Below are 18,155 nucleotides of genomic sequence, written 5' to 3' on the forward strand. Positions count from 1 at the left end.
GTGGGGTTGCGGTTCCAGTTCTGGGTGAGCGGCTGCGCGGAGCCCTTGCCAGCGGCCGCTGCTCGACCCCGGCCCGGCCTGTCCCGGCGCCGGCCCCGCCGCCACCATGTCGGTCCCCAGCGCCCTCATGAAGCAGCCGCCGATCCAGTCCACGGCGGGCGCCGTGCCCGTCCGCAACGAGAAAGGTGAGTGGCGGGGGGGCCGCGGCGGGGCCGGCCCGGCGGTGGCGGCGGGGGGAGCGGGGCCCGGGCGCGGGGCCCCCGATGACGGCCCGGGCGCCCGCAGGCGAGCTCTCCATGGAGAAGGTGAAGGTGAAGCGGTATGTATCGGGGAAGCGACCCGACTACGCGCCCATGGAGTCCTCGGAGGAGGAGGACGAGGAGTTCCAGTTCATCAAGAAGGCGAAGGAGCAGGAGGTGGAGCCCGAGGAGCAGGAGGAGGAGCTCGCCAACGACCCCCGGCTCCGGCGCCTGCAGAACCGCATCGCCGAAGATGTGGAGGAGCGGTGAGTGCCGGGGTCGGCAAGGAGCTGTGCCCCTGCCTGCCCTGCCGCGCTTCCCCACAGGTTTGCCCTCGTAGGGGGCTGGGGGTGCCGACCCTGCGCTTCTGCCCCGCAGTGAGGAGTTGCAGGAGCGCTGGGCAGCAGCCGGGAACGTTCTCCCGGCAGTGCGGGACAGCCTCTGGCTCTTCTCCATCTGCACTGTACCATGCCTCAGGCTCTGGCCCCGCTGTGGGCAGCCCTTCCAACCCAGAGCTGCCGTTTTCCAGGGCACAGCCTGGGTGCAGGTGAAAACAGGCTCCGAAGTAAAAATTACGGCAGTGTGCTGAGGCTGAGGGTGGTGGGAAGGGACGGTGCCGCGTGAAGCGTGCCCTGGGCAGGCAGTAATCAAGCGCCGTTTGCCTCCTCCCATGGAGCTGCTGCCTTTGGTTCCAGTGACGGGGCGGCTTCCCGCTGGGGGCTGCGTTCCGGCTCAGAGCACAGACGGGGAGGAGCTGCCAGTGCCCAGCCAGTGCAGCTTCCCGGGAAAGAACGTGTGGGGTCTGCCCACGCTGGGCAGTTCCAGCATTCGCCACGGCCTTGTTAGGAATGATTCATCAACAGTCAACCTCTTGCAGCCTCTCTGCATTCAAAGTGCCGTTGTTTAACCGGGGTCTCCTGCAGGCTGGCAAGACACCGTAAAATCGTGGAGCCTGAAGTGGTTGGAGAAAGTGATTCAGAGGTGGAGGGGGAAGCTTGGCGCCTGGAGCGGGAGGACACCAGCGAAGAGGAGGAGGAAGAGATCGATGATGAGGTGCGCTTGCAGGGCCGAGTAACAGGCCCAGGGAAGCCCCTGAACAGCAGAGGCTGGAACCACCTTTTGCAGGGCTGTTGGCTGGAGCTGGAGAAGTCTCACAGCTGGCCGTGACTTTACGGGTGGGTTCCCATCCTCTTGCGTGGGACGGGATGCCGGGAGAGGCCACCCTGTGCCCAGAGGGATGGGCGCATCATCTCGTAGCCCACACTCCACACATCGCAGGTTTTGGACAGAAGAGCGAGAGGGAAGCGGTAGCAGGGCTGGGTGTCTGACTCCCCTCTGCTTGTCCCCGTTAGGAGATTGAGCGTCGGCGTGGGATGATGCGTCAGCGAGCACAGGAGAGGAAAACCGAGGAGCTGGAAGTGATGGAGTTGGAAGATGAGGGTCGATCCGGAGAAGAGTCTGAGTCAGAGTCCGAGTACGAGGAGTACACGGACAGCGAGGATGAAATGGAGCCGCGTCTCAAACCGGTCTTCATCCGCAAGTGGGTGATGCGGCCGTGCGGGGCAGCCCTGGGCGAGGACACCGGAGTTGGGAGCTGGGGCCCGAGCAGACACCGCTGCCGTGGTCTCCTCCTCCCGCTGTGGGGCCGCGGCTCGCCCCGCCGGGGGGGAGCAAGGGCCGATCCCTGCACCGACAGCCCCGCGTCGGCTGCAGCGGTCGCTGCGGATCAGACTGTGGGTCGAAGTCGCAGCGGGGTCTGACTGGAGCCCTCAGGCAGGTGCTGTACAGCAGCAAAGGGAAGCAGGTGGCGGGCCGTGCCCCACAGCCGGTGGTTTGGTCACGCGTCGTTTGTTTGTGCACCCGCAGCTGTAGGGGAACAGCACTGTGGCCCTGGAAAGGGGAGAGCGCTGGGCTTCAGCCCGACCTTGGAGAGAGCGAGGGCTGCACACAGCTGCAGGGCAGGGTGGGGGTGGTCTGCGAGGAGCTGAGATGCTGCGCTGGCTCACGGAGGGGCTGAAGGCTGTTGTGGTCCCTGCCGCAGGAAGGACCGGATCACGGTTCAGGAGCGAGAAGCAGAAGCCCTGAAGCAGAAGGAGCTGGAGCAGGAGGCCAAGAGGCTGGCGGAGGAGAGGCGCAAGTACACGCTCAAGGTGCTGAGGGGTGGGCTGGGGGCCGCACGGGGGGGCAGGCGCCGCAGCGAGCTGAGCTCAGTCCTTGCTGCAGATTGTAGAAGAAGAAGCTAAGAAGGAGCTGGAGGAGAACAAGCGGTCGCTAGCAGCGCTGGACGCGCTTGATACAGATGATGAGAACGACGAGGAGGAGTATGAGGCCTGGAAAGTACGTGAGCTGAAGCGCATCAAACGGGACCGTGAGGAACGAGAAGCGTAAGTACTGTCTGCGCGCACAGGCTGAGGGCAGCTGAGGCGTCTCTTCCTCGAGACTCCCTTTGGCAGCACGGTCTTAGCTAGACTGAGCACCCAAAGCCTCTCGCGCCCGCCCGCGGGCTGCCTTCGCTCCCCCGGAGCCCATGAAGGTGCAGGGCGGCGGCTGGCGACAGCAGCTGTTCCGGAGGGTGCTGTGGGACACGGGGTCTCAGGGGCTTCCCTCCCACCCACCCAGCATGGACAAGGAGAAGGCGGAGATCGAGCGCATGCGGAACCTCACGGAGGAGGAGCGCCGCGCCGAGCTTCGGGCCAACGGCAAGGTCATCACCAACAAGGCAGTGAAGGGCAAATACAAGTTCCTGCAGAAGTACTACCACCGCGGCGCCTTCTTCATGGTGAGTGGTGCTGGGGGAGCCTGGGCTGGCAGCAGGGGCTGGGTGGACCCCCGCCGCAGTGCCTGGGGCTGGGCAGGAGCCGGCCCTCGGAGGCCACACGGGGCTGAAGCGACCGAGGTGATCTGAACTCGGCCAGCTCCGACGGCAGAGGGGAGCAGGGATGCCGCAGTGTTCTGCCGGGCGCTGCCCTGGGGAGCGCGAGCGGGCTGAGGCCGCTCCCCTGGAGCTGCCCTGTGGAGCGTGAGCGGGCCGGGGCCATTCCCCTGGAGCTGGCCGGCGCTGCCGCCCTGCAGTGCGCTGGGTGGAGGGTGCCCAGCCGAGACGGAGCCGCCGCAGCAGCGCTGTCCCTGTGCTGCTGTTGGGGCTGGCAGACCCTGCCAGAACCAAGGCAGCTCCGTGTGGGCTGCAGCCCAGGCTCTGGAGAAGGGGCCTGAGGGGATGCGAGGGTGGCTGCCAGGGGCAGGCCTGCGGGACAGTGATTGCGTCCCCACCTTTGGCAGTGGGTTAGCAGGAGTGCAGGCACCGCAGCAGCCCCCGGCAGAGCAGCGATACGGGCTTCTGGTGGCTCTCCCCCACTGCCACCCGCTGCTGGCGCTTGCTGGAAGCTTGCGGGCTGAGCAGGCGCGACCTTCTCCTGCAGGATGAGGACGAGGAGGTATACAAGAGGGACTTCAGCGCCCCGACCCTTGAGGACCACTTCAACAAGACCATCCTGCCTAAAGTCATGCAGGTGGGTGTGCTGCCTGGGGGGGTCAGGGCTCCTTGGCAGGGCAGGGGGAGCAGCCGCTCACGACCGGTTCTGCTCCCCAGGTCAAGAACTTTGGGCGCTCCGGGCGGACGAAGTACACGCACTTGGTGGACCAGGACACCACCTCCTTTGACTCGGCCTGGGGCCAGGAGAGCGCGCAGAACACCAAGTTCTTCAAGCAGAAAGCAGCGGGTGTGCGGGACGTCTTCGAGAGACCCTCAGCCAAGAAGCGAAAAACCACCTAGGGCAGCGGGCAGGAGGGCACTGCTCTGCCAGCTGCCAGGAGCCGGCGCAGGGACAGAAGGGACGCAGCACCGGGCTGGGCTGCGCGCGGGGCCGAGCCCTGCCTCTGTGCCCCCACAGCACACCTGCCCTGGCGACGTGGCATCCGGCTCCCCCCCCCGGGTGCCGCAGAGGATGATGGCCACACTGTGCCGCCGTCCACCAGCAGCCGCTCCGAGAGCCTCGGCAGGGCCGTGCGGGCGTGTGGCAACACCCCCGGCCCCAGCACGCCCGCTCTGGGGGAACTAAGGGACCCTCACGGTGGTCAGGCCCACAGCACCTCCTGCTCGCTCTGCTCCCCCCGCAGCCAGCTTGGGCCCTGGTGAGGGGAGCAGCGGTGACCCCGCAGGGCTTGGCTTTTCTACCTGTGCAGGGAGGGGTGGGTGATCGTTTTCATTAAAGCAGTTGTTTTCTTACACACTCCGGCCGTGCTGTCGGTGCACGGGGCCGTCCTGTGCCCGGTGGTGGGACAGGAGGGGCCGGCGTGGTCCCAGGGGTGCTGCCAGCGACCTGACAGCCCGCGCCAGGCAGAGCGGGGGCCGCGGCGGCTTCAGCTGGGCCCTGCCCTGCACCTGCCTTGCCCTGCTCCTGCCTGACCGGGCCCTGGCCTCGGGCTCCGGGTGAGGCAGGAGGGGCTGGTGCGGAGCCCACCAGCGGCAGGCAGGGACAAGGCGGGTGGGAGCCACTGCCTGCGCCCCGCGGGCCTGCCCGGCAGCCGCCCGGTGCCGACGTGCACAGCAGGCAGAGCCTTGCCCAGCTGCTGCCTCCCACCCCGGCTGTGAGGTGCAGGGCGCTGGCAGCATCGGCACCGCCGGGCACGCAGCGCAGACCACAGCACAGCCCAGTCCCACCAGTGCCTTTATTGGGGGAGGCGGCGCCCGTCCCCGGCCGTCTCCGTGCCCGGTGCTCAGTTGGTGAGCGCGACCAGCGCCTCCACCACGTTCCCCATGTGCTCCCGCAGGCTGCGCTCGGCGGCTGCCCGCGAGATCTCCATCTCCGTCATCTGCGGGGGAACGGCCGCAGCGCGGCCGTGGAACAGCGTCACGGGGGCCGCAGCAGCGACTGGGCACACCCGGGGCCGGGGACCCGCCAGCGCCCGCCCGGCCCCCGCCCCGACTCACGATCAGCTCCAGGTCCTCCTTCTTGATGGTCACCTTCGCCAGCTCCTTCTCCCTGCGGCAAGAGACGAACCGGCCCCCGGTCACCGACACCCCCCCCGGTGTCGGGACGGGCTGCGCTGGGGAGGGCACCGGGCGGGACGTCGGGCAGAGCCGCCGTGGGCCGGGGCCCGGTGCGGGCCGGGCCGCTCCTCAGAGCCCCGAGAGAGCGCGGCCGTTACCTCTCCTGCTTCGCCTTCTGCTCCCGGGACCGCCGGTCTCCGATCACCGACATGGCCTGCCAGGACGAGCGCGGTCACCGGGCGGCTCGGCGAGGCCATGCGGGCGCGGGGCTCGGGGCCCGGCCCGGCGCGAACCCCCGCGGGCAGCCCCCGTGCCCCGCCCGCCCGGCCCGGCCCGGCCCCGCCGCACCGTCTCCAGGTTGGAGCTCTGGATCTCCTTCTCCTCCGCGTAGTCCGTGACGCGCTCCAGGTCCGCCGCCCCGCTGTCGTGCTTCCGCGGCTTCTCGGCCGCGCGCCCGCCCGCCCCATCGCCGCCGCCGCCGCCGCCGTTCGGCTCCGTCTCCAGCTCCAGCTCCACGTCCCCCTCCGCCGCCATCCCACCGCCCGCTTCCGGTCACGTGCCGCCGCCGGAACCAGCGAGCGGCCAGCGGGCGGGCCAGAGCGGCGCTGGGGGCGGGCCCGGAGGTCGGACCGCCCCCTCCCGGCGGGGAGCCCCGCCCCGCCGCCGCGCGCCAGCCCGCCCCCCCGCACACAGCCCCGGCGGAGCTGGGCCTCGCATCTGTCCCCGCCCCGTCCCGCCACGACCCCCGCCCGCCCCAGGCGCCTGGCTGGGGCAGCGGGGACCGGGACCCCGCGCAGCACGGCCCGGGCGCCGGCGCCGTGTCACGGCTGTGCCAAACTGCTGTGGAGGGGCCGGGGGTCGCAGGGCTCTGCGGCAGCGGCGGGGCCCCCGCCCCCCGGCTCCCCCCGCCCCCCCGGCTCCCCCTGCCCGCGCCGGGGGACCCCGCTCCCCGGCCGGACGTGGTTGTTGCTGTCCCGCTGCCCACACGGTCCCCGCCCTGCGGGGTACCCCCGTCCCTTGGGTGCCTTCGCACCCCTCCAGTCCTTTGGGACCCCCGTGCCCCCCCGACGCACCGCACAGCACCACGGCACCTCGCTGGCACCAGCCGTCGCCACGCAGGACAGCACCCCGCGGACACCCACACCAGCCCGTGGCTCAGCCGGCTGCCGTGGCCTCATCCTGCCCAGGGAGGGACCGGGGGCCCGGGCTGGTGTCCCCGTGGCCGGGGGTCACTGGTGGGCCCTGGGCAGGCTCCTCGCCCCGACGGCGGCTGCCAGGGGTGGCCGCGAGCAGATGGCGGGGCGGGCCGAGCCGACAATCCCCCTAATCCCATCAGGGCAGCGGGGCCGAGCGGAGCCGAGCCGGGCCATGGCGGGCACACGGGCACACGGCCGCCTCCTGCACTCGCTGCTCTGCCAGGTGGGGCCAAGGGGGCTGCGGGGCCGGGGGGGCTGGACCGGGGCAGGGGGGCCAGGCCAGGCTCAGGGGCAGCTCTGGCCCGGTGGGGTCCCTGCTGACCGTGCCCCCCCCAGCTGTGCTGTGGCTGCGGCTCCCGCCGCGGGCTGCGTGCATCCACGGGCACCCGCGTCCTCTACACGCTCCTGCACGTCCTGGCCTCCGCCGTGTGCTGCCTCATGCTGTCCCGCACCGTGGCCCAGGCCGTCAGGGAGAAGGTGAGGGCGGGAGCTGGGACACGCGGGGTGCCGGGGGTCCCCGGGGTACCGTGGGTGCTGGGGGTGGGGAGGGTGTCGGGCATGCTGGGGCTGTCAGGAGTCCCGGGGAGCTGGGGGGGCCGAGGGGTGCTGGGCATCCCAGCAGCCCCATCGCGTCGCTCACCGTGCCTGCAGGTGCCCTTCTCAGCGGTGCTGTGCGAACACCTGCCCGGGGGCACGGACTGCGAGCGGCTGGTGGGCTCCTCGGCCGTGTACCGGGTCTGCTTCGGCACCGCCTGCTTCCACCTGGCGCAGGCCGCCCTGCTCCTCAACGTGCGCTCCAGCACCGACTGCCGCGCGCGGCTCCACAACGGGTACGGGGACGGGGTGCTCCGGGCTGCCGGAGGCTGCAGGGGGACAGGGTGCTCCACGCTGCCGGGGGCTGCTGGGGGCTGGGGGCTGCCAGGGGATGGGGGCTGCTGGGGGCCCTGTCTCGCTGACGCACGCTGCCTCACAGGTTCTGGCTCCTGAAGCCACTGGTGCTGGTGGGGCTCTGTGCTGCCAGCTTCTTCATCCCTGAGGATGGCTTCATCCAAGGTTTGTCCCCCACCCCGGCCAGGCTGGCAGCCCCGGCCCGCGGCCCCTGCGTGCCCCCCAGGCTCACCCCACGCTGCCCTCTCCCCCCAGCCTGGCACTACACAGGGGTCTGTGGGGGCTTTGCCTTCATCCTCATCCAGCTGGTGCTGATCACTGCCTTCGCGCACACCTGGAACAAGAACTGGTGAGTGCCGGGGTGCCGGGCGGGCGCTGCCCGCCGCTGGCTCTGACCCACTCTCCCGGCAGGTTGGCAGGTGCTGCGCAGGACAGGCGCTGGTACCTGGCCGTGCTGCTGGCCACGGCCGCCTTCTACACCCTCGCCGCCGCCGCCTTCTCCTTCCTCTATGAGTACTACACCCACCCGGCCGCCTGCCAGCTCAACAAGCTGCTGCTCAGCATCAACGGCAGCCTCTGTGGCATCATGTCCTTCATCTCCATCACACCCTGTGTGCGGCTCAGTGAGTACCGCACGGCACGGCACGGGCCGTCGCATCACACAGCCGGCTGCGTCCCGGGGCTGGTGGGGCGGCTGTGGGCTCCCAGCTCAGGGCAAGCACTTGGGCAGCTGGGGAGCACCCAGATCCCCGGGGCTGCTGCTGGCCCCTCCTGTGCCTCAGCGCAGGGCGTTGGGAGGGGAGTGGTGGGAGGGGGCTGCCCCAGACCCACCTGGAGCCATCCACCAGCTCCTGGTGCTCCAGGGGCTCTGGTGATGCCTCTGACCCACACTTACAGAGCAGCCACAGTCAGGGCTCCTGCAGTCCTCAATCATCAGCTGCTACGTGATGTACCTCACCTTCTCTGCACTGTCCAGCCGTCCCCCGGAGAGAGGTGGGTGCTCCCGCCTGCTGCCGGCAGCCCCCCCGGCTGGGACACGTGCCTGTCTCACCTCTGCCTCCCTGCAGTGCTCTACGAGGGGCAGAACCTCACCGTCTGCTTCCCGGGCGTGCGGCAGGACGAGCTGCAGACGGAGGACACCACCGTTGCCGTCCTGGGCGCCGCCATCATGTACGCCTGCGTGCTCTTCGCATGGTGCGTGAGCCCCGGCGCGGGCTGGACAGGGCGCCCGCAGCCCCATCCCTTCCAGGCACGGCCAGCCCGACAGGCGCCGCATGGGGACCCCGTCCCCAGCCTGCGGCACGGCCAGCGGGGCCGCGGGGTGTCCCGGGGGGTGTCCCGGGAGGTGTCAGGGCCGGAGCAGGCTGGGCACCTGCAGATGGGCAGAGGCAACACAGGGACCCCGGGCACAGCAGGTCTCCTGTGGGTGGGTTGGATCCACAGTGCAGGCTGGGGGCCGGGCACAGGGTGGTGGGTGCCCATATCACGATTTCCGCCTCTCTCTCGGGCACAGTAACGAAGCCTCCTACCTCGCCGAGGTCTTTGGGCCGCTCTGGATGGTCAAAGTCTACAGCTTCGAGTTTAAAGTGAGTATGGATGCTGCCCCTCCGCAGCCTCCTCCTGCCACCAGCGCCCCAGACCCATCGCCCCAAGCCCTCCTGAGCCCCAGTCCTGGGCCTGGGGAAGGTTCATCCAGCACAGGGGGGTTCCCACAGCGCTCCCCCACTCACGCCAGCTCCTCGGGGCCAGGCAGCCCTGGTGTCGGGCAGGGCCAGACCCTGCGGCAGGGCTCAGCCCAGCAGCGATGGCCGTGGGGCCGAGCTGCCCTGCCCTGGCAGCAGTTGCCACCACACTGCTTCTCTCTGCAGAAACCCTCCTGTTGCTTCTGCTGCCCCGAGAAGATGGAGGAGGAGCTGAGAGGTGGGTGCAGGGTGCTCGGGCACCTGTGTCGCAGCCCAGGGGTGCCTGCATGGAGGGGATGCAGGAGCCACCATGCCCCGTGCTCTCCCAGGCACCGAGCAGACGTGTGAGCAAGTGGAGGAGATTGCCGGGGGACAGTGCATCATCCAGGATGAACGAGACCGGGTGGTCTACAGCTACTCAGCCTTCCACTTTGTCTTCTTCCTCGCTTCACTCTACGTCATGATGACCCTCACCAACTGGTTCAGGTAGGGGCCCGTGCTGCTGCCCAGCCTTGCTCGCTCTCGTTCCCCTTCCATACTGCTAGTGCAGCTGCGCAGCCTGAACTGCAGCCCTGCCAGCTTTGTCACCCGCTCAGCATCATCACCTCGCCGGCTCCGACCCGCTCCCGGCACGGGCTCGGGCTGCCGTGCTGCACTCTGCACCGGCCCTCTGCTCTGGGCCGTGCCAGCATCGCCAAGCTGGCAGCTGCTGGGGAAGCGCCCAGCTCTGCACCCGCAGACCCACACCGCTTCCACCAACAGCCCGTGCCAATGGCACACACTGCAGAGAGACAGGCTGGGGTCTGTGGGCTGGGGGTCTCCCGGCCGGTGGGGTGTGCCCAGGGACACGCAGCTGCTGGGCCATGGGGTGGCCTGGCAGCTGCAGCTGGAGCTGGGATCCCCTGCGTCGGCGTCCCTTGGGCGCCCAGTGCCTGCCTCTCCCACCAGCTACGAGAACGCAGTGCTGGAGACCACCTTCACGCACGGGAGCTGGTCGACCTTCTGGGTGAAGGTGTCCTCATGCTGGGCCTGCGTCCTGCTCTACCTGTGGCTGCTGCTGAGCCCCCTCTGTCTCCGGGGCTCCTCCCAGCACCGGCGCAGCAGCCCAGCCCTGCGCGTCCTGCGGCGACGACGTGCCCCGCAGCGCGTCAGCGTCTCCACGTAGTCCCTGCTGGGATGGACTGTGCCTGGTCCCGTGTGCGGGAGCAGCAGGGGCTGGTCCCTGCCGTGCCCTGTGCCTGTGCCCTGGCCCCACGGGGCCCCACTAGTCCCAGGCAGTGGGTGCTCCTGGGGACACCGGTCCTGCGCCGAACTGGAGCCAGCTGCGGGGCTGGCCGGAGCGGTGGGCGCTTGGCCATGGCTGCTGCCAAGGTCCCTTTGCGGGTGGCTCCGGCCACGCGCCGGCTGCCCTGAGCCTGCCAGGAGAGCAGGGGTCTGCCCCGGCCGCCCCCCGTCTCAGCTCACCCACTAGCACCGTGCTCATTGTAAATAGCTCCTTGAATACATTTTTATACAAAACTCTGAGCCAAGCTGTGCCATCCACTGCCGGGCAGGCTGCAGCTGTGGGGCTGGGCACGGAGCTGCCCGCAGGATCCCAGCGCCAGCCCCATCCCTGCAGCAGCCAGGTCCGGGGGTGCCTTCGGGGCAGCTCTGCCGCAGAGAGGGGCAAGCAGGGAGGGTGGCAGGGCAGGGAGCGTTGCCCTGGGGCCCGGTGCCTCGCCAGGCCCAGTGGGAGGTGAGACTGGGGGAGCTGGAGGCACTGGGTATGGGTACCAGTGCGGGTACTGGAGCAAGCTGTGGCATTGGGGGTCCCAGCCCAGCCCCCCGGGAGGGCTCAGCACTGATGCAGGATCCTGGGCCAGCCCCAGGCCCCCACTCCACCTGCAGAGCAAACACGGCAGGTTGGCTCCACGGGGTCCGGCAGGGCAGCAGGACCGTGGCACCAGCTGCACCCAACGGGCCCCACACCATGCTGGCGGCAGTCGGTGCCGGACAGGGACCAATGCCCATGGCCATGGCTCCTGCAGTCCCTGCGCCCACCGCAGCCAGCATGGTGCAGCCCACAGATGAGAGCTGCATGGCAGGGCAGATGACACTGGGGTCCGGGCTGGTCCGGTGCAGCAGTGCAGTGGCCGTGGGGTCCCCAACAGCAGCAGCAGGGGCTGCACCGGGAGCAGGGGTCTGCAGTGCCAGGTGTGGGGCTGCAGCTTGCTCCTCTCCCTCCCCAGGAGAGGGAAGGACCCACACAGGGTTCTGGGATGGGCATCAGGCAGCTACAGCTTGGGGACATCACTCAGGGCTGGAGGGAGTCCCCACAGCCCTGGGCACCCAAGGGCCCCTAGGCCCAGGCTGCGCCCCAGCGGGAACCTGTCTCACCCTGCCCAGGAGAACGATGCGACACATCGCACCCTGCGTGAGGCCGAGCACCACGTCTCCCAGCTGTGGGCAGGGCTGGAGCAGCTGCAGGGGGATTTCTCCAAGCAAGGCTGGCAGCACAAGAGGTGGTGTTTTGGGGAGAAGGGGATGGCAGGGCTGTCCCCAGCTCCGCAGGAGACCCTGCCCGCACACGGTCCAGCAGCCGGGCAGGGGCACTGCCCCTGGGTGCCCCACAGAGCCCGGCCATCAGCTGGGGGTCTGCCAGACCCTGTGCCCAGCTGCTGCGGGGACAGCCAGGCGCCTCTCGGGGAAATGCTGCCCTGCTCAGCCCTGTCGGGAGCACGGCGGCTGGGAAGCTTGCCTGGAGCTGCTGACACGTCCGTCCCTCCAGGCCTGCTGCCAGGGAGCCCTGTGACGCTGGGTGTCCTTGGGGCTCCCCGGCTGACCCAGCACCTCCACGGCCCCAGGCGTGGGAGCGCAGCCCCGTGCCAGCCCAGGGGCCCATCCTCGCAGGGGCCCTGCCTGAGGATGCTGAGTCCCTGCAGGGAGCAGCGGGCCCTGCGGGAGATGGTGGAGGAGAACCTGGCATTTGCGAGCTGCGTCAGGATGTGGCAGTCCAGCCAAGCCTGGCCAGGCAGTGGTGGGGGATGCTCCTGCCTGGGCCGGGGGCTGCCATTGCTGCAGGCACAGCCATCCCCATGGTTGGCCCTGGCTGCCCCGGGCCTCAGGCTGCTCGATCCCCCCAGGACAGCGAACAGGAGCCTCTGTGAGAACAGCAGCCACCTGCCCTCAGCCCTGCTCACACGTGGACCCACGAGCGGTGAGCCCTGCCGCTGCCGCAGAGCACAGGGCCAGCACCCACAGGTGGGGAGGGCAGCGACAGTGGGTGCTGGCCACAGGCTGGCTCGGCTGCCCTCGCTTGCCCTGTCTGCACCCCCAGCCCACGGGGACACAGCACACAGGCTGCCACTGGCACTCGGGGACCCCCATGAGCCCCTGGAGCTGGAGGCCACAGAGCCCCCCGGGTAACCCTGCACCCCTCCATGCTGAATACCCTCTCCCCCACAGCCAGCCCCCCCTGGGGGCACCCGCAGCAGGTGAGCAATGGAGGGCAGAGGGGCAGTGCTTGCTGCAGACCCCCCTCCCTGAGCACTGCTCTCCAGCACAGGAGCACAGGACACAGCTTCCTGCTGCACCATCCCAGGCACAGAGACCCAGGCCACGGCAGTGCCAACCTCAGGCAGCAGCGGAGATCAGCCTCCAGCACAGACGCAGCCTCCTCGCCCAGCAGCGCCCGCAGCTGCAGCTCAGAGGATGGCTGTCCCCCCCCAGCCAGGGCACTGAGGTGAAGGATCTGTTCCTGGCCTGGCATCCCGGGCTGGGGAGAGGGACACAGCTCTGCTTGCCCACAGCTCCCAGGCTCCAGCCCCTCACTGTGGTGTCTGTCACCTAGCAGACCCCCGCCCCGCGACCTGCAAGGCCGAGGGACCCCACTGCTCCGCCAGGCACTTCAGCAAGAGGAAGCTTCCCGCCTCTGCACCAGAGGTAACCGGCAGCTCCCCATGCGGTGCGAAGGCCCTGGCTGGGGGAGCCAGGGCACAGCCATGCCGGCCCCTGCTGCCACTTGTCTCCCCAGGGCCGCCAGAAGAGGAGACCCCGCTCCCCCCTGCACTGGCTGCTGCTGGTGGGGGACAGGGGCACAGAGAAGCCCAGCTTCCTGCTGCACCTCCGCACAAACGAGTTCAGAGCAGACATCCCCAGCACCCCCGGTACCCTCCTCCCTGTCCCCCCAAGCACCCTGGGGCCCCTGTCTGGGACAGAGGCACAGGAGCAGTGCCCGACTGTCCCTCCTGCAGGGGTGGATGGAGAGCAAACCATGCTACAGACGCAGAAGAGGTGAGAGTGCAGTGGCTCCTGCTGCCAGGCTGGGCAGTCATCGACCAGCACCAGCGACACCCCCAGCCCCACGTACAGGAGCATCCCCCAGTCCTACCTCCACAGAGCCCACAGCATGCTGCTCCTCTGTGAGATCAGCTCCCCAAGCAGCTTCCTCAGCTTCTGCCAGGGCATCCAGGACATCAGGGAGCAGGAAGGGTTCACCAGACACTCAGCCCCCCCAGAGAAGGCCAGGATTGAGGCTCCCTGGAGGGGCTGGGCTGTGCCGCGCCCCAGGCAGTCCGTGGGGAGCAGGACCGAGCCAGGCTGCTTGCCAAGCAAGGTGCAGGGCCAGCAGGGCAGCAGCAGGAGCGATTGCCCCCCGCACTGGTGTTTGTGCAGGGTCTGAAACCACTCTCCGCTCCCGGACACGGCCCAGGCATGGTGGAAGGCAGCCGGTGCACACCGCAGAGCTCCGCTGCTGCCAGAGGAGACAGAGGCCTCAGCAGCAGCTGGGGGCTGCCGGCCCCAAGCAGCCCTCAGACCCCCCCCTCCCCCCCGCAGGCCACCAAGGGGCCGCTGCCACCCGTGCTGGTGGGCAACACGGCGGGCTGGGCCTGCTGGAGGTGGCGGGGCTCCGCCTAGCCCACAGGCAGCAGCTGGCCATGGTGAGGGGGCACGCAGCCGGGCCGGGGGCGGCAGGGACCCTGCTGCCACCACTGCTCCCAGGCCACAGCTCCCTGCGCTGCGAGCCCAGCGCCAGGACAGCACCGACGCGGTGCAGCCCGCATTGCGCCTCGCCCGGCGGGAGCCCTGCCCAGTCCCGCAGGGAGCTGAGGAGGATGGCGGGCCAGGGCCAGAGCACCGGGCTGAGCCCCCGCGGGCGGCCCCGCGCTGCTGCCGGGCCCAGCCGCTCACCCGCACCCCCCCCAGCCCCAGCCCGCCCTCCCGCCGCTCCCCAGCGCCACCTGCCCCCAGCCCGGCTCCCCGCGACCCCGGCCCGGCTCCCCGTACGCCCGCGGCCGCGCTCCGGGTCCCCCGGCACCCCCCGGGCCAGGCCCCGCCTTTGTTCCTCACCGTGACGCCGCAGCCACCTCGCACCGTCCACGTTCCTCGCCAGCACCGGGCGCGGCCACCAACGCTCCCTCCCGGGGGGGGTGTCGTCCCCCCCCCCGCTGCCCGGCAGCCCCATCCCCCGCCCGGCCGCGCCGCGGGAGCACAGGGGGGCCGCAGGGCTCCACAAGCTACTTTAATAGGAGACGGCCCCGGGGCGGGCGCCGGGCGCTGCCGGGGATCCCGGCGGGGCGGCCCAGCCCCGGGGCTGCGCGGGGCATCCTGCCGGCGGGCGGCCCGGCCCCGGGGCGGCGGCGGCCCGGCCCGGCCGCGGGCTACTTGGCGCCCTCCTTCTTCTCGTCGGCCTTCTTCTGCTTCTGCTGCATGATCTCCGAGTCCCTGCGGGAGAGCGCGACGCCGGGCTGGCAGCGGCACCGGCACCGCCGCCGCGACCAGACCGGGGGCGGGGGGGGGGGGGGGCGGGGGGAGGTTGGCGGGGCGGCCCGGCGCTCACCTCTGCTTGCGGGCGGCGGCCGAGAGCCCGTCGTCCCGGCGCTTGCCCTTGCCCGAGTCGCTCTGCTTCTTCAGGTTCTTCTGCCGCGCCAGTTCGCGCTGGTTCCCGCCTGCCACGGCGCGGCCGCTCAGCGCGGCCCGGCCCGGGGACCGCACACGGATCCAGGCCCGCGCCCAGGCCCAGACCCCGCGGCCCAGCCCGCGCCTCGGGCCACAGCGCACCCCCACCACCCCACCCACCCCCATCCCCCCGCCCCGGAGCGGGTCACGACGCGCGGCCCCCGCGGCCCGGCCCCGCACTCACGGGTCATGGCGCCGCTGCCACCCGCCCGCCGCTCCGCCGCCACGTCCCACACTGCCCCCCCCCGCGCCCCGCCCCGCCCCGCTCTTTAAGGGCGCGGCACGGCCAATCGCCACGCCGAGCCCGCCCCCGCCGCACTCCTATTGGCTCCCCGCTCCGGCTGAGCCCCGCCTGATTGGCCGCGGGCTACGGCTGCTGTTCTGCCGGCGGGGGCGAAAAAGCCGGAAACTGGGGCGCAGGTGCCAGAGCCGAGGAGCCGCGCCCACGCGCCGGGGGAGGGGCAGGGCGCGGCCACGCCCCGTGGCAGTGCGCTAGGGGGCGGGGCCTCCCCGTCTCCTTTCCCCCGCCCCCCGCAGCCGGGGCGGCCCCGGCGGGGCGGGGCGGGGGGCGGGGCCGGCTCCTCCGGGGCTGCGGCCGGGCGCCGCTCAGGCCGCTCCCTCCGCCGCGGGCGGGGCCGGGTCTCTGCGGGGAGGGGCCGCCGTCAGCGCTGCCGGGGCCGGGCGGGCCCGGGCCGGGCGCCCGCCCCCACGACCCCCCTCCCCCCGGGCGGCCCGGTCCGCCCACGCACCCGGGGCTCGGCGGCGGCACCGGGCCGTGACGGGGCTCCTGCGGCGCGGCCTGGCCCGGGGCGCTCCGGCGCTTTACCAGCCGCGAGAGCTCGGCGTGGATCACCTGCGGGCGGCGGGGCGGCTGCGGCGGAGCGGGCTGCAGCGGGGCCCCCGGTCACCCCCCCGCCCCCCCGCCCCGCGGCCGGACCTTGCTGGCTGGGTCCAGCTCCAGGGCTCTGCGCAGGGCGAGCGCGGCCTCCGCGTCTCGGCCCTGCTGCGCCAGCAGCTGCGGGAAGAGGAGCGGGCGGTAGCAGGCGCGGGGCCGGGGCGGCGGAGGCGGGCGGGGGGCGGCGGGGCCCACCTGCCCGCGCCGGAGCAGCGCCCGGCCGTTGTCGGGGCTGATGCTCAGCGCCGCGTCGCAGGCCGCCAGCGCCTCGGCCTCCCGCCGCAGCCTCACCGCGGCAGCCGCGCAGTTGTTGAGGCTCTTGACGCGCTGCTCCCGCAGCTCCGCTTCCTCCTGCGGCCCGGGCGGGGCTGCGGGGCGAGCGCGGGCTCAGCGACCCGGGACCGGCTGCCCCCCCGCCGACCCCCGACCCCCGCCCGGTCTCACCGACGGCAGGGCCGTCGAGGGCGCGCAGGGCCAGCCGGTACGAGCGCAGCGCCGCCGCGAAGTCTCCCCGCGCGAAGTGGAAGTTCCCCCGGTCCCGGCGCTGCGAGCCCAGGCGCAGGCGGGCGGCGGGAGGCAGCGGCTGCGGGTCGGGGTCATCCCGCACCTCCAGCAGCGTCACCTCGAACAGCAGCGGTGCCTCGGGCGGCACGTCGGGCTCCCTGCGGGCACAGCGCCGGCTGCCCCGCACTGCACCGCACCCCGGACCCCTGCCCCTGCCCGCTCTGGCCCCTCGCCCCTGCCCGCCCGGGACCCCTGCTCGACCCCGCTCCCCACTCTCCCGGCCCCTGCCCGCCCGGGTCCCTCGCCCGCCCCGGCCCCTCGGTCCCCGGCCCCTGCCCGCTCCGGTCCCCGGGCACCTGCCCGTCGCCCCTGCCCGTCCCATCCTCCTGCCCTCCAGGCCTCTCGGCCCTTTGCTCGCCCTGGCCCCCTGCCCTCCCGGCCCCCTTCCTGCCCGGGCCCCTACCTGCCCAGGCCCCCCTTCCCTACCTGCCTGGGCGGCCGTAGCCGTAGGGGAAGGCGGCGAGGAAGAAGGAGACCTCCCCGGGCTGCATGGTGGGGACGCCCAGCTCCAGGGCCTGCGGGCACGGCGGGGCTGGCGGGGCGCGGCACGGCACCGCACGGCGCTCAGCCCGCCCCGCACCAAGCCCCGCACCGCGCCGCGCCGCCCGGGGCTGACCTGCACGGCGTCGCCGTGGCCCGGCACGAAGGTGAGCCGCGGGTCCCGCTCCACCAGCCCGCCGTCCTCCAGCGCGCCCAGCACCTTCACCGACACCTCCTGGCCCGGCCGCGGCCGCGGCCCGCCCTGCCCGGCCCGCACCACCCGCTTCCGCAGCAGCCGGTCTTCTGCGGGGGGCAGGGGGGCCCTGAGAGCCGCCCCGGGACCCCCCGGGGCCCCGCACCCCCGGCCCGGCTCCGCTCACCCGTCAGGTCGCTCCAGCCGTCGGCGGCGAAGAGCGGCCCGAAGCCGCCGGGCCCCGGGGCCGCCAGCGCCTCGAGCCGCTGGTAGAACGGCCGCTCCTCCTCCCGCACCGACGGCACCGGGATGGCGGTGTGCGGCAGGCGGAACCGCACCCGCCGGCCCCGGCCGGCACCCCGCGGCGGCCCCCCCCTCTCCCGCCTCCCTCTCCGGGGAGCCGCCGGGCGAGGGTCCTGGCATGCCCGCCCCCGGCCCGCCTCGCCGCCCGCCGCTACCCGCCGGCCTCGGGCCGGGCCCCCCCGGGGCTCGCCGCCCGCCGCCCGCGGCCCCCAGCCCGCACCGGCCCCGCCGCCGCCGGCCCCGCCGCTGCCCGGAGCCGCCGGGGCCGGGCCCGCCGCCGAGGGCATCGCGCCGTTACCTAACGCCGGGAAGCGGCTCAGGGGATTAGCCCGGCCCAGCGGCAAAAATAGCCGACCCGGGCCGAGCCCCGCCGCGGGGCTCCCGCCGCCGCCGCCCCGCCCCGGCCCGCCGCCGTCCCCCGGGACCCGCCCGGCGCCGCCCGCCCCGCCACCGCCCCCCGGGACCGGCCTCCTGGGATCGGCCCCCGGGACCCGCCCGCCCCGCCCGCCGCCGTGCCGCACTCCGGGCCATGCCGCGGACGGAGCTGCGCGGGCGGCTCCGGTACCGGGGCTGCGGGCCGGGCCCCCGGCTCAGCCTCCTGCACGTGCGGCTCCCGGCGGCGGCGGCGCGGGCGCTGCGGGGCTGCGGGCGGCGGCAGGTGGGACCGGGCCGGGCGGGCGGTGCTCACCGACGGCCGCTGTTGTTGCAGGGGGCACCGGGGCCCGTGATCGCCTTCCGGGGCGGCCAAGGGGTGAGTGCGGGGTCCGGGGGCACCGGGGAGCCCGGGG

General features: G+C 72.5%; 5 protein-coding genes and 1 long non-coding RNA gene across 6 annotated transcripts; 2 read left to right on the plus strand and 4 right to left on the minus strand.

The window, feature by feature from the left end:
- Nucleotides 1-5: 5 nt before the first annotated feature.
- Nucleotides 6-4,464, plus strand: MFAP1 (microfibril associated protein 1). The gene is made up of 9 exons (XM_075432144.1): nucleotides 6-185; nucleotides 286-505; nucleotides 1,163-1,292; nucleotides 1,592-1,779; nucleotides 2,281-2,389; nucleotides 2,463-2,623; nucleotides 2,859-3,018; nucleotides 3,659-3,748; nucleotides 3,829-4,464. Exons 1-9 carry the CDS (start codon nucleotides 107-109, stop codon nucleotides 4,009-4,011), a joined length of 1,320 nt encoding a protein of 439 aa, XP_075288259.1. The 5' UTR covers nucleotides 6-106; the 3' UTR covers nucleotides 4,012-4,464.
- Nucleotides 4,465-4,888: 424 nt separating this feature from the next.
- HYPK (huntingtin interacting protein K) lies at nucleotides 4,889-5,778 on the minus strand. Its single transcript, XM_075431844.1, has 4 exons — nucleotides 5,578-5,778; nucleotides 5,388-5,443; nucleotides 5,170-5,221; nucleotides 4,889-5,051 (listed from the first exon to the last, which is right to left on the minus strand). The coding sequence occupies exons 1-4, from the start codon at nucleotides 5,761-5,763 to the stop codon at nucleotides 4,956-4,958; spliced, it is 390 nt and encodes a 129-aa protein (XP_075287959.1). The 5' UTR covers nucleotides 5,764-5,778; the 3' UTR covers nucleotides 4,889-4,955.
- Nucleotides 5,779-6,597: 819 nt separating this feature from the next.
- Nucleotides 6,598-10,160, plus strand: SERINC4 (serine incorporator 4). The gene is given in 13 exon segments (XM_075432266.1): nucleotides 6,598-6,648; nucleotides 6,762-6,902; nucleotides 7,077-7,255; nucleotides 7,399-7,478; nucleotides 7,569-7,662; nucleotides 7,725-7,936; nucleotides 8,211-8,306; nucleotides 8,381-8,507; nucleotides 8,827-8,899; nucleotides 9,182-9,245; nucleotides 9,248-9,310; nucleotides 9,313-9,481; nucleotides 9,944-10,160. Coding segments are annotated over 13 exon segments (1,566 nt in total).
- On the minus strand, nucleotides 7,559-13,461 carry LOC142362624 (uncharacterized). Its single transcript, XR_012765203.1, has 3 exons — nucleotides 13,365-13,461; nucleotides 7,759-8,436; nucleotides 7,559-7,647 (listed from the first exon to the last, which is right to left on the minus strand). It is a non-coding gene; the product is annotated as an uncharacterized LOC142362624 (long non-coding RNA).
- Nucleotides 13,462-14,482: 1,021 nt separating this feature from the next.
- SERF2 (small EDRK-rich factor 2) lies at nucleotides 14,483-15,213 on the minus strand. The gene is made up of 3 exons (XM_075432268.1): nucleotides 15,117-15,213; nucleotides 14,814-14,922; nucleotides 14,483-14,698 (listed from the first exon to the last, which is right to left on the minus strand). The coding sequence occupies exons 1-3, from the start codon at nucleotides 15,121-15,123 to the stop codon at nucleotides 14,635-14,637; spliced, it is 180 nt and encodes a 59-aa protein (XP_075288383.1). The 5' UTR covers nucleotides 15,124-15,213; the 3' UTR covers nucleotides 14,483-14,634.
- Nucleotides 15,202-17,487, minus strand: LOC142362539 (peptidyl-prolyl cis-trans isomerase FKBP8-like). The gene is given in 9 exon segments (XM_075431311.1): nucleotides 15,202-15,313; nucleotides 15,682-15,785; nucleotides 15,870-15,947; nucleotides 16,023-16,195; nucleotides 16,272-16,489; nucleotides 16,818-16,911; nucleotides 16,914-17,174; nucleotides 17,252-17,426; nucleotides 17,428-17,487. Coding segments are annotated over 9 exon segments (1,275 nt in total).
- Nucleotides 17,488-18,155: the final 668 nt, after the last annotated feature.

The sequence above is a fragment of the Opisthocomus hoazin genome, chromosome 10 (genome assembly GCF_030867145.1).
Source record: "Opisthocomus hoazin isolate bOpiHoa1 chromosome 10, bOpiHoa1.hap1, whole genome shotgun sequence".
In the NCBI taxonomy this organism is placed as follows: Eukaryota; Metazoa; Chordata; class Aves; order Opisthocomiformes; family Opisthocomidae; genus Opisthocomus; species Opisthocomus hoazin.

Excerpts from the sequence above, each read along its gene's own strand:
- SERF2 (XM_075432268.1), bottom strand. Across the intron at positions 14,699-14,813 it reads GCCGCCGCCCGCAAGCAGAG|GGACTCGGAGATCATGCAGC; the intron begins GTGAGCGCCGGG and ends GCTCTCCCGCAG.
- MFAP1 (XM_075432144.1), top strand. The coding sequence starts at position 107 with ATGTCGGTCCCCAGCGCCCTCATGAAGCAGCCGCCGATCCAGTCCACG. Across the intron at positions 186-285 it reads GCCCGTCCGCAACGAGAAAG|GCGAGCTCTCCATGGAGAAG; the intron begins GTGAGTGGCGGG and ends GGGCGCCCGCAG. Across the intron at positions 1,780-2,280 it reads AAACCGGTCTTCATCCGCAA|GAAGGACCGGATCACGGTTC; the intron begins GTGGGTGATGCG and ends TCCCTGCCGCAG.
- HYPK (XM_075431844.1), bottom strand. The coding sequence starts at position 5,763 with ATGGCGGCGGAGGGGGACGTGGAGCTGGAGCTGGAGACGGAGCCGAAC. Across the intron at positions 5,444-5,577 it reads AGAGCTCCAACCTGGAGACG|GCCATGTCGGTGATCGGAGA; the intron begins GTGCGGCGGGGC and ends TCGTCCTGGCAG. Across the intron at positions 5,222-5,387 it reads CAGAAGGCGAAGCAGGAGAG|GGAGAAGGAGCTGGCGAAGG; the intron begins GTAACGGCCGCG and ends CTCTTGCCGCAG.